At 39.9% G+C, this 13,941-nt stretch overlaps 1 protein-coding gene across 2 annotated transcripts in view; it reads right to left on the minus strand.

Annotated features, from left to right (window-relative positions):
* The window catches only part of Cacul1 (CDK2-associated, cullin domain 1), a 76,482-nt gene extending 63,117 nt beyond the window's left edge, over positions 1-13,365 (minus strand). The window contains exon 1 of one of the 2 annotated variants that reach the window (XM_005387881.2): positions 12,747-13,365. In XM_005387881.2, coding sequence (XP_005387938.1) covers positions 12,747-13,104 — 358 coding nt within the window. In that variant the 5' untranslated portion in view covers positions 13,105-13,365. The remainder of the gene's footprint in view (positions 1-12,746) is intronic. The other variant, XM_005387880.2, reaches the window with a different exon arrangement.
* Positions 13,366-13,941: the final 576 nt, after the last annotated feature.

The raw sequence follows: 13,941 nt of genomic DNA on the forward strand, positions 1-13,941 counted from the left end.
TAACAGACAATAAAGACAGGAAATTCAAGACTTGATTACAAATAAGAAAATAAGGAAGAGAAATATTGACACATTAATATAAGGAAATATCCCACAATTTTCTCAAGAGGAAAAATGTCATATACTGAAGAACAAAAATGACTTCTCCATTCACTGTAACATGCAAGCTTAAAATCAAGGAGCAACACTTTAAAAATCCCAAGGCAAATTTCAGTTATGAATTCTGTACCCAAACTGTCAAACTATATGCAAGAAGCATTTTTAGAAATGCAAGACTTTAAACTTTATCATCCACACATTTCAGCAGGAAACCACTTAAAAGATGTTCATTCTACACATACACTCACACACACACACACACACACACAGAAATTCACCAAAAAGGGGGGGGGAAACATAAAGAAGCAATCATTTCATCTATTTATGAAGTTTCTGCTGGGTAACTATACACTGGTCCTAAACAAAAACAGGAACAAGAATAGGAACAGGAACAAGAGGACGGACAGCTTTGCAGGCAGACAGAAACACAAACAGATTTGACTGAGTATTTCAAAACACTATTCATTAGATGGTGAATCTAATTAAGCTGGTGAAAAGTTTTAAGAATATATTAACAAAATTACACAACCACAAACAAGGCAATTAATAGCAAAGTTCTCAGTGACAGAAAACAAAAACATAATCTAAATATACTTTTTTGGCTCTTCAGTGAATATTTACACAGCTATATTGTAATCATGGCTTTTCGATTAAATCAAAAATTCTAACATTGAAAATGGAACGTGAGGTGTATAGATGTTTAAGAAAACTAAATCATCTTAATCACAGGAAATCAATAATACATAAAAGCGATAATTTAAGCAATAACTTATTAACACACTGAAATACGTGGGTAACAGTAAATAACAGAACAGCCACATGTAGCACGGTCATGTGACTGACTTGGGGTAACAGTTCCAGGAATGGGTAGGAGTAAGAGAAGGAACCACTGCTTTTCACTATGTGTCTTTTCATCCAATTTGAATTTTTAAATTATAAACCTACATTATTTAATAAGAGCAAAGCTTTGGTTTTTAAAGCCAGAGAGTTTAGTGAACCTAAAATTCTCAAAAGTAGAAAAAGAAATACGTTGAAATTATACTTTTGTTTCAGGAGTTTTAATATTATAAGGCATAGGAAATAAGAAAGCCCAGGATTTACCAACTGTCTCTGGATTTCTGTACTTTAATTCTGGATACCTTAAGAGAAAAACACATGGTCACACCTTCCTTCCTTCCTTCCACACCTAGATTAAAGTCATCGCTGGCTCCCCAACTACCAATCTTGAGGCTATATCCTCCCTTCTTCACCCCAAATTTTGTAATCTCTAAATATCCCCAAATCTGAAACCTCCCTGCCTCCAAAGCTTTATTTGTTCAGGCCACCATCTCTTGTCTACACTACAACAATCAGCCCCTAACTAGTGCCTAGGCTACATTCTCTCTGCACTCTCACACTACAGCACATCTTACTAAGTTGATTCTCTTAATATACTTCAGTAGTTTCCATTCCTACAGAAGAAAATCCTTCCTCCAACATGGGCAGACCTTCACTATCTAGCCCTTTCTATCTATCTAGGTTTAATTTGTGTCACTCCCTCCTCATACCTATGTTTCAGAAACAGTTCTAGTTCTTTAAGGCTCAGGCTTTCCCCTCTCCAAGGAAACCTCTCAGTCCTATTTCCCCCTACCTCCCTAGCCTCCTGGAAATGTCTCTTCATTTTCATAAGAATTCTCTTTCCTGTAGGCTATCAAATACATATATAACTTCATTATAGCATTTAATCATAATGTATCATAATTCTGCCTCTCAATCATCTCCCACATTAAACTGCCTCATTCATTATTAGAGGTCAAACTCTCAGCTTGACATAGGATAAATAAACAACTGTTGAATAAAATGCCATTCAGATGTCTAAGCACACCTACGATTACCTGTTAGGGACCAAGGTAAATGTCCACAAAAATGGGAAGAAAAATGGAAGGCCAATTTGCCCTGCTGAGATAGACTACAAAAGGATAGCAACATTAAATTTTTATCTTGTGCTTAACAGCTTACAGCGTGATTACATAAGGTCTACAACTTACAGTTACTGTTTGCAGAGGAAGTATGCAACACTGATTTTCTTTTGGGATTTTGGACTAGGTCCTTGTATAGACATTAAAATGGCTTTCTCTTAAAGTTTCATCAGCGATACCTTATGTGATATGCATGAAATACAGCAACGCAAATGCCCCACTAAGATCAGTATCACAGTGATGTCTGCTACAGCACAACTCTACTAAGCTAGAAGACAAGAAGATACCAAACAACTCACACAGATGTTGCAAACAGTGTGTATTTTAAGACCAGAACACACTAAATGATCCAAGAATCAATCTATCTGGAAACAAGTACACAGGCCCTGATGAACTAAGGGGTAACTTTAGGATTTAATAAAATAGTAACACTTTTATTCAATATGAAAATTAGTTTTTAATACACTTTTGAATCAAGTTAATTTTTAAAAATAAAATAATTTCACTCAGTTCAACATAATATACTATGAAGCTTTTGTTCAAAAATTTGGGGTGAGGAAGAAAACCAGTGGCGTACCAGGTTGAGTTATTTATTAAGTCTTCTCAGATCATGGAACATTATCATGTCAATGTAAGATATCCCTGTGTATTTTCCCTCAGACCTCCAGACCAGAAATGCTCACTTCCCAATACATTCAGGAAACCCTTCTATTCTGTTTAATACATCTGGAACACAAGCAGACGTGGCACTCTGATGTGCTACATCAGCTGTGCTACATCAGCTGTGCTAACCTGAGCAGAAGCGTCAAAAACCACTGTGTGCTTCGGTCCATCCTCTTACATCTGCCAAGAACGGCAAGATTGAAAAGAGCTGCCTGCTCTTCAAAATCAGTTGACATATAAAGAGTGATAGCCAACTCTCAGCCGCTAATGTAACCCGAGCAAAAAATGAACCTTTGCGGTTATGTAATCTCCTGAAATTTAGGAGTTATTTTCACAGACTGCTGACTAGTGTTGAATGGGAAGTTAAACGAAAAATTACACTCTCCAAATTAGTTCTACCAAGCAAATGTACTAGAGTGAGATCTGGAAGGTCTCCAAGCAAAGAACATATTGTTGCTGAGGGTTCTGTAAAGAAGATGTAAGAGCTGTTTCTGGCAAATTCCACATTTTGGTGTCTGGTCAGTAAAATCAGGGAAGAGGAAGAAAAGATGATAATCTAAGAACAGCAGCAACGACAACAGCCTTGTCTCTAGAACACAGCCTTGAGGACCACCTTCACTGGCTTCTACCTCTTCAAACTTTCCAAAAATTTGTAAAGTACCTATTTCCCAGTATTAAATTACTTCTTGCTGTGGATACTCAACATGGTTTCTTGCATTGAACTGTGACTGATAAAATATTAGGTAAAGTCTTAGGTAGTTACAGTAAGTAAACTTTCAAAAACTAGGAAGCTAGTTTTGAGTTTCTAACCTAACTGAATTTAAAGGCGATGATAAGAGCCACCCTGGAAAACATGGTTGTGTTAGTGGGGGGCATGCAGCCACAAAGAGTTACTAAAATGGTATCTGAATAAAGTTCTTGGAGAAAACAATTTGGCAGACTGCTGTGCTAGCTATGATAGAAATAAGATACAAGGACCACAGAATGGGCTGTCTGACCTGTCGATAGTTGAAAGTTAAAGAAAACAATTAGCTCAATGAAGGGAGGACCAAAGGACAGCCACGGCTGCCATCAAGGGATGTCTTACTTCTTAAAGACACTAGACTGACTGATCATTAAAAATCAAAAACAGAATGGTCTAAAGGTTATAGAATTATCATATAAATTTAATTCAAAGCTTAGACACACAAAAAGGGCAGTGATTATAAAACAGTAGGACCCTGAGATCACAAACTGCCAGTTTGGTGCAATCTGATCATCTAAGAATCCTAGCTTCAAAAAGCTCACTGAGCCTTCATTGCCTAAGAAACACCCCTCCTCAACAGCATCAGGCTAACTTTGTATGAATGAAGACCTTACATGAAAGACACCCAAATTCTCTCAGATCTTATACTTCAAGCAGCCTCACTGCCTTTAGACCTCTAATTTGAATCAGATTTCCCAGGGGAACAAGTACCAAACCTAAGTGAACAGGAAACAACTTACATTCCAAAAGACCTACGAGACGAACACCTTATACGTACTTCCAGAAACCTGGGAATTTTACATGTGGAAATGGGTCCTGAAGGTGCCAAATACAGAAGAAAGAAATTCTAGATAAGACTGGAGTTACCAAAAGGAATGTACTTAATAAACATTCTCTACCCACTGTACCACCTCAAAAAGCTAAGCATGGCTCTAAGTTTGCTTGATTAATTGACTAAAATCTGAACTCAACATTTGCCTGCATAAAAAATACTTGGAACTCTGCTTCAATTTTTAAGAGCAGATTAGACACGAAAAGAGAGAAAATCAGTAATCATGAAGAAACATCAATAAAAACTACCCCAACTAGGGGCTGGGGATTTAGCTCAGTGGCACAGCACCTGCCTGGCAAGCGCAAGGTCGTGAGTTCGGTTCCCAGGACCCGAAAAAAAACAAACAAAAAAACCAAAACAAAACAAAAAAAACTACCCCAACTAAAGCATATGAGAAGGGGAAAAAGAAAATGAAGAGTTTCAATGACCCGAAGTATAGTAACAAGTGACCTAACATATGTGTAAGGGGAGAGGAGCTGGAAAAGAAAAGAAGGGTCATTTTTCCGAAGTTGACAAATTCTAAAACCTCACAAATCCAGGAATCTCTGAAAGCATAGACATAAGGAAAACTGTACTCTCTGCCCCAGAATGTCAAATTGCTGAAATTTAAAGTAAAAAAATCTTTAAAATAACCAGACATACTAGAGAGAGAAGAACAACAATAAGACCATTTATTATAAAAAGACAATGGAAATACAGCTTTAAAGGTTTGACATGAAAAACAAAACAAGTAAAGAAAGCCAGAGATGCAAAATCCCATATCTAGCAAAAATAGCCTGAATATAAAATAAGAACTTCTACAAACAAAAGCTGAATAAATTTAAGGCTAACAGAAATACACTGTAAGTATTAAAGTCCTATGGTGGAAGAAAAATTTTAAAAAATAGAAACTTGGATCAAAGGAAAGAACGGTGACAGAAATGACAACTGTTAAGGTAAATATAAAGTATTTCTTCTCCAGTTTTTCATAATTTAAAAATTAAATTTCACATATGATTCCACTAATATGAACAATCCAGAAAAAATAAATCCACAGACACAGAAAGCATACTGGAAGATGCCCAGACATGGGGACAGGAGAGATAGGATAAAACTGCTTACTAGGTATAAAATGTTACTGTGGAGTGATAAAAATGTTTTGGAACAGGGAAGTAGTTTCACCACACTGTAAATGTATTAAGTAATACTGAATTGTACACCTTAAAATGGTTGATTTTATACTGTGGGAATTTCACTTCAACTTTTTTTAAAAAAGGATACATAGTTGTTTTAGCAAAATTATGAACAGTATATATAGAGGTGATGACATATTTAAATAACATGACAGCAACATATGACAACAATAGCACAAAGGGCAGGATTAAAGAAGTCAAGTATACTAATAGAATTTTACATTATTTGGGGTTTTGGGGGGGGTTTTGTTTTCTTTCTGGTACCAGGAATCAAACTCACGACCTTGAGCTTGCCAGGCAGGCGCTGTGCTGCTGAGCTAAATCTCCAGCCCCTAGAACTTTACATTTGTGAAGTTCTGTAATCTAATATTATTTGAAGGTGTAGACTGTCAGTAACTTTAATTATAAATTCTAGAATAAAGACAAAAGAGCATGCTAAGAAGCCAAGCAGCAGACAAAACTAAGTCATAATGGTCTCAACCTGGTAACCGAAAGGCAAAGTCTGCAAGACTACATTTTTAAAAAGATCCAACCATATGTTATCTGCAATGTACCTGACACTATAGCTTAAAAACAGTAACTAGAAAAGATGTCTCATGCAAATAGTAATCCTATCAGAAAGGTAGGTCTACGGGAAGGTCTATCAGAAAAGTAGTGTTATGGGTAAGAAACATTAGCAGGGATAATGACAGACATCCCATCATGATAAAACAGTCAATCCTCAAGAAGACAAAGCAGGCTACAGTAGCTTTCCTCACAACAGCCCACCCTGCTTTTTCCAGGGTGTTCTTTTATCTTGCTTCTTCCTCTTTTACTTGCCACAAGCTCTCTCTGCAGAACCAGTTTCTCCCTCACTCTTCATTTTTACTTTTTCAAAGAAACTTTGCCATTGCTTAAAAAGAAAAAGAAGAAGGGGCAAAGAGGAGGAGGACTGGGGTGAATGGGGGAGGAGAAGAAGGTGGCAGAACAATCCTAAGCACGATATACAAAATGAGGGATTTATGGAACATAACTGCAACTCTGGCATATATGGTCAGCAACTTCTTACAAAACTTCCAAACTATCTCAGTAAGGAAAGGGTAATCCTTTCAACAAAAGTTCTGACACAACTAGACATCCACATGGAAACAAAGGAGCTTCAATCCTTATCTCACAACTATACATACATATTAAGTCATAACTCAGGTCATAGAAGCTAAAAGCTCAAATTGTAAAATTTCTAGAAGAAAATGTAAGAGAAAAATTTCCTGACTTTGGGGTAGGCAAGTATTTCTTAGGATACGAAAGTACAAGTGATAGACAACACTGATAAATTAACATCAAAATTTTAAAATGTCTGCTCTTTGGAAAACATTGTTAAGGAAAAAGACACGTCATAGAGAAAACGTTCATTATATATATATATATATATCTTATGCAACATATTTTCAAAATTTACAATTGATTCTTTGAACAGTAAGACAAACCCAATATGAGAAAAAGATTTGAACAGATTCTCATAAAACCAGAAATCAATGAAAAAGCCAAAGGACACATGTGCAAGAAAATTGTAAAACGAAACCATGATGAAATGCTACTGCTTACCCTATAGGAAATCTAGTGTTTAAAAGGCTAACACCAGAATGTGGAGCCTGGCCAGTATAGGTACCAATAAGTATTTGGAGCAACTGTCGCTGTCATATACCATTGGTGGGAATGTACAACAGTGCCAGGACTAAGGGAAATAACCTGGCAATTTGCCATAAAGGTAAACATATAACTAATATATGATCAAAGAGGTCTACTTGTAGGTTATTTATACACAAATCTACATCCACACAACCTTGAACATGGTTGTTCAGAGCAGATTTATTCGTAAGAGCCAAAACTGAAAACTCAGTGATGAATAAATTAATAAACTATGGGTGGTGCATTTTAAAAAAATACTCAACCATAAAAAGGAGTAAAATAACTGACACATGCAAGAACGGAATAATCTCAAAAACTGGGTAAGAGAGTAAAGCCAAGCACAAAATAATAAAGTGTATGATTCCACTTATATGAATTCCTCCAGTGACGGAAAGCAGATCAGTGGATGCCTGCAATGAGGCCGGGATTATAGACTGCAAAGAAATGTAAGGCATGTTTCAGAGTAATGGAAATGTTTCTGCGCTTAGTGGGGGGAGGAAGGGGATACTAGGAATTGAACCTAGGGCCTTTGCACTGAGCTACATCCCCAGCCCATTTTTTAATATTTTGACCCAAGAATCTTGCTAAGTCACTATGTTGCCCAAACTGGGCTTAAACTTGCAATCCTCCTGCCTCAGCTTCCCAGAGTGCTGGGATTCAGATCACAGGTATGCACAACCATGCTTGGCTTCATTTCCTGATTAACATGGTAGTTAATACTGAAGAGACAGTGCTCCTCCAGCCTCCAACAATCCTACAAGTTTAAGTATGCCAAGAATGCAAAGCCCTGAGCAATCCTTAAACCTAAGCTTTTCTGTACCTGGTAACCTTGAAAGATGAAACAGCATCTCCTCCTAACGAAGAGCAGGCTTACTTACTGCTTTCTCCAAAAGGAGGCCTAGTGAGGACAGCAGAGAGCTCAAGGCCTACTTGAGCTATACAGTGAGTTCAAGGCCTGCCTGGACTACAGACCCCGTCTCAAAAAAAGTTAGTTCCCCTACATGTTCTTTAGCTGCAACACAAGCCCATTAGGAGAACATCCATCTTGCTATAGTGTATCATTCTCATGGGATCTGGGGGAAAGGGAAATTTATGCAAATATGTTAATTCTTATGCTGTTTGCTATACTGTTAATAGTATATTCCTCTGTCTCTGACCCAGGAGTCTCCCAGTTTCTGTCAGCATCCAGTAAAAACAGTAATAGGCAAGCTTATCATTTGCAAGTACTTAGAGTAAAATAAAATCCCAGACCCATTATTGTACCTGGGGTCAAACTCATCAAACCAGACACCTAACATGGGTACAATGTACTAAGTATAAATTGAGGGGGAAGAGAAATGGTACAGAAGAAAGGAAATGGGCAAGGAGAAAAAAGAAAACATGTACTACAGCTCCCTGACCTATGGAGGCAGGACTGTATTATAGGAAGACCTCCAACTGTAATCCCCTAGATGTGTCCCATCCTATCAAAACAATAAATGGCATACCCCTGTGAGAACTACAGAGGATGTACCAACTTCAAAGATTTGATGGTGATTGTTATGACACTCTAATTTCAATGTGGCCGAAGAGGTGAGTCTTGGAGAAAGACTGTAGAAGATTATAGTTAATCACATCTAGTGGTGACTCCAATTTTAACTGTTCCAGATAGTCACATCACTAGGACAAATCAACATGGCCCCTAGTAATATGTAACCACCAAGTTTTCTAAACCACAAAAACAGATCACCAAAAGCTCCTTTTATCTCACATTCCAGTAATACCTTTACTATCTTGGCTCAGAGCTACATCAGCACTCCGGCTGTCTTTCATTATCTGGTCCACAGAGACTCTGTGTAACTGAACAGCACACAAGTCCACTACCCTGTTTAATACTACTTGTGTCCTATGTTTAAAATGTCCTATTTTCTAAACTATTTATTAATACCCTTTGGTTATTTTCCTAGAGGTTGCTGCCCTTTTACTATCGATCTGTAATCTCTTATCTAGTCAAACAGTAAGCCCTTGCCAATTATAGGCACTGTAAATATTTTTCCTCTCATTATTTCATCTTTTGTTGAACGAAAATCTTTTATTTTTATATAAACAAAGTCATTATTTTTTAACCTGTATAAGCTTTTGAATCATTTAGAAGTCCTTCCCTGTCCATAGGAAAAGGGTTTCTTCAACATTTTCTATTAACTTTGTAGTTTTTTCTTAGGTCTGTAATTCATTCAGAGTACACCTGTTTACAGTGTCAAATTTGTTTCTTCACTTGTTTTGTTTTGGGTTTTTTTTGTTTTTTTTTTTGTTTTTTTTTTCCCGGTACCGGGAATCGAACTCACGACCTTGCGCTTGCCAGGCAGGCACTGTGCCACTGAGCTAAATCCCCAGCCCCTCTTCACTTAAAATAAGCCATTCTACCTAACATATGACTCCTCTCTCCAGTAATGTATGATGTTATCTTCATCTTGTTTTACATATATAGTTTAAAATATATATATATGTACATATATATATTTTCCTGCCCTCTAATTTGTTCCTTTTGTACTTATATCAGCCCTTGCATTTATACGAGCAAAGTTACTACTACAGTTTTGAAATATTATTTTAACTTCTGATAAGGCAAGCTAACCCCCAAAACAAATCTTTAAAACTGGTCAGTAATTCCCTAATTTTATTCACCTACCATAAATTTTAGATTTAGGTTACTGAGTTTGTCAAAAAAGGCAAATGGGGGCTGGGGATTTAGCTCAGCAGCAAAAGTGCCTGCCTGGCAAGCGCAAGGTCATGAGTTTGGTTCCCAGTACCGGAGAAAAACCAAAAAAAAAAAAAAAAAAAAAGGCAAATGTAATTTTGATGGCATGCAAATTGAATTACTAGATTTAAACTGAGAAAACTAATTGTTTACAATAATTAGATTAAGGGCACAGAACCTTCTGCCATTTGTTTGGATACGCTTCTAGATCCTTATAGTTTTCCAGTTTCTCCTTAAAGGTCTTGTATATTCTTAGGTTATTTTCTAGAAGATTTATAGTCTGTTTGCTATTTTGAACATGGCCTCTACTTTTCACTACTTTTAGGGCAATGTCATTTTTTGTAGGTTGACCTTAAATCTGAACAACTCCTCCAAACTCTTACTAATCCTAACAACTTCTCTTTTTCTCATTAGTAACTGTTAGTAGTACATGATGATCACACACCTCCTGGGAAGTTGATATACGCACTTTTTTTTAATCCCCTTTTCCCTACCCTCCCCCTTCCCCATCCCTCCATCTCTCGGTCCCCTTCTCCTCTGCAAAAGATCTCAGTACTATTGACTGATTTCAATAATTTGTAATAAATTACATTCTCTGCAAAATATGATTTTATTCTTTACATTCCAGCCTTTATAACTTATTTTCCTTCCTTACAATTTTAACCAGGACCTTTCTTACCATATTAACCAGTAATGAATAGGAACATCCTTATCTTCTTACCATCTTAAAGTGCATATATCTAAAATTCCTCCACTAGTTATAATTCCCAGTACATTTTTTTTTTGGTACCAGGAATCAAACGCAGGACCTTGTGCTTGCTAGGCAGTCACTTGTGCCGCTGAGCTATATCCCCAGCCCTCCAGTGCATTTCTGATAATGATTTTTGTTTGTTTGTTTGTTTGTTTTATTTTTTTCCAGTACCGGGAACCGAACTCACGACCTTGAACTTGCCAGTCAGGCACTGTGCCACTCAGCTAAATCCCCAGCCCCTGATCATGATTTTCAACTAGGTAGCTCTTACTCCTAACTTGCCAACAGCTTTTGTCATAAATGCTAGATCTTATCAAACGAAATAACGGTAATTTTCTCCTTCCACTGAGAAATTACATTAACAGAAATACAGATGTTGAACTATGCTGACATTTCTAGGACAGCTATGGATTACCATTCTTTAACACAAGCCTGTATTTGATGAGCTGATACTGTGTGAGACTTCATTTCCATGCTAGTAAGTGAAACACATCCACACTTTTATCTAGTTTTAGAATTAAGATACCACTAAACTCATAAAATTAGTTTGGCATTTTTTTTTCTATTTCCCATAACATGTAAAAAGGAACTGTTATTTAAGTTTGCTAGCTAAGTATCTGGATCCAGAGTTTTCAAAAGGGGAGGTCTTTAACAGTACTACTTCAGTTTATTAAATACTTCAAGCTATTTCTTCTGATACCAACTTTCAGAATTCGTAAGTTCTCTAAGAATTACACTAGGCTTTCAAATTTACTGACATACAGTAATTATTAGTGTTCTTTTGAAAAGCTTTGTATTTGTAATTTTTCATTTTCTACTTATTTTATTTATACTGTCTTTTTTTCGTCATCAATCTTATCAGAGGTCTGCCCAGCTTATTAATCTATTCAAAGAACTACCTTTTGGTTTGGCAAAGTCTTTTGTTCTCAACTTCACTGATTTCTGCTCTTAACTGCTGCTTTTTTTAATTCTTCAAATGAACTGTTAAGCACTAATGCAAGCTTTCTACAGCATTTACATAAATTACTTTGCCATTTTGTATAAGGCCTAGTTTCACGACAGGGCCTTTAACACAAAATACACAATATAAATGGTATTCTCATGTATACAATTCTTACCAACCACACCTACACATCAATTTCTGACTAAGGATTATCTTGAAGGCAAGTAAGGTGGTGCGCCTCTCATAAAATGTGTAAGATTGTGACTACACATCTGTGTCAGGCAAGTGTTTTCTCTGCGCAGCTAAGTGGACAACTACTGGGACAGCTTGACAAAATCAGTGCCTAGAAATGAAATCTCCAGCTGCTTTACCAGATGTCATTCAAAACTTAAAGTTAATAACGACAAAAACCCCTAACCACCATGGCTAGAGGGGAGAGAAGTACATTTTCTTCCCTAGCTATGGAAGGCCCTGGGGCAGTCGTAGACTAAAAAACGTATTTTGAGCTTAAATCTTTCTGCCCGCAACTGTTAAGATAAATAGGATTTGGACACAAGCTGAGTTGCTTATTTTTATGAGCAGAGGTTACGAAAAGCGACCTTATACATCAGCTTCCAAACGGATATCACAGCTCCCACTGCACTAGGGAAGAACTCACACATTTCTCCACTAGGATGCAAAAGTGTACGGCGAAGGCAAAGAACAGGTGTAGGTAATAGGGCCACTTTCAAATTTCTCACTTGTTTCACTTAAGACTGGGTAACAGCCTAAGAACATGAGTGGCCAAATTTCTTTTCTCTCTTTGGCCGCTTAGCCTGAAGGCCCTACCCTAGGGAAACTCAGGCAGTCTCACTTTTGCGGGCGAAACTTTACGGGAGGAAGGAGAAAAAAGAGCTTCCTACTGTTGAGAGAGAGCCAGATGCGATAGGAACCGCGTTTGTAGCAGAACTTGGGGCTGCTCGCGTACCGGGCTGCTTCTCAAGGCCGGGTAATACAAGAAGCCAGGGCCGCTCAGGCACCGGCCACCGACACCGCAGCCAGGGGGAGGGGGCGGGAACGGGAGGAGAGGAGAGACCCAGGCCTGAAACAAAGGAAAAGGGGCTGCTCCAAGAAGGGGTGGATTCGGCGTCCGGGTGGGGAGGAGAGAGCCAAGGCTGCCGAGGGAAGGCTGGACTCACAGAACTTGGAGGTGGAGGTGTTGATGTTGATGGTAGAGCTGGGGGTGGGGGCGGGGGCCGCCTTAGCCACGGCGGCGGCCGCGTCGCAGCCCTTCAACATCATAATCACCCCATTGGCGTCCGGAGGCGGCGGCGGCCCCATCGGGAGCCCCTCCTTGGGGCCTTTCCTGTCCACGGAGACCGTGGGCACCGCCAGCAGCTGCCCGCCCGGGGACTCGCAAGTAGAGACGGGGATCGACGAGGCGGGCGGCGGGGGCTGCCGGAAGCCGTCCACGGCGGCCTCCCAGTTGTTGTGGTTCTGGTCGTCCATCATCGCCTCGTAGATGAGCACCTCCTCCTCTTCCATGCTTTCCTCCATCCTGCTGGCCCCCGGCACCCGCCCGCCTCACAGGCACCTGCCGCCCGTCTCAACCCCGGGCCAGGGGGCGCCGCAGCTGGCTCGCGCTCACATCGCCGGGGACCTGGACGGGCGCTGCTGGGAGGGCAGTGGAGCGCCGGGCCTCTCGCTCTCCGCCAGGCCAAATCTCCCGGAGACCCGGCCGGCTGCGGTGGGCGCTCCGGAGATCGCGTCCTGGGAGAGGCAGCCGTAAAGCAGCAGCGCCGCTCACGACATTTTACAGCAGCTTCCAACAGGAGGTTGGAAAGGGCGCAGGGGGAGCGGCCGGGAGGGCACGTGGTGCGAGGGAAGAGTCTGGAGAAAGCGGAGCGAAAAGGGGCGGGAGCTGTAAGTGACACCCCACACACACACACGCAACAGGACAGAGGTTCGCCCAGCCTCAGCCCAGGGCTGCGAGGGGTGGAGCGACAGAGCCCCGAGAACCCTCATTGGCCCCGCCTCCGGGCCGGCCTCAAGGGAACCGGAAGTTTGATGTGCGCTTGCGCAATCGGGTTACCAAGACGACGAGGAGCGGAGCGGCTCTAGAATCTGCCTGCAAACCTGAGTGGCAGTCGTTGTAGCGCTGCACAACCAGTTGGTCTCGTTTTTCTCCTGTTTGAGGGGTTTCTGGGCTCCAAACCTTCGAGTGCCTTGCAGCCGCAGCCTTTGCTTGGGGACAGAGGTACGGAGCCACAGGAGACCTCGGGGTCAGATTATAAATGGGTCGGAAGGCCTTAAGTGGATTGTTCACGGGCCCGTTTCTGAACCCTGTGACCCAAAATCGAGAATAAAAATCAAAACAGGACAGGGTGGTAAAAT

This window comes from Chinchilla lanigera, unplaced genomic scaffold, assembly GCF_000276665.1.
Source record: "Chinchilla lanigera isolate Chin_1 unplaced genomic scaffold, ChiLan1.0 scaffold00030, whole genome shotgun sequence".
Classification (NCBI taxonomy): Eukaryota; Metazoa; Chordata; class Mammalia; order Rodentia; family Chinchillidae; genus Chinchilla; species Chinchilla lanigera.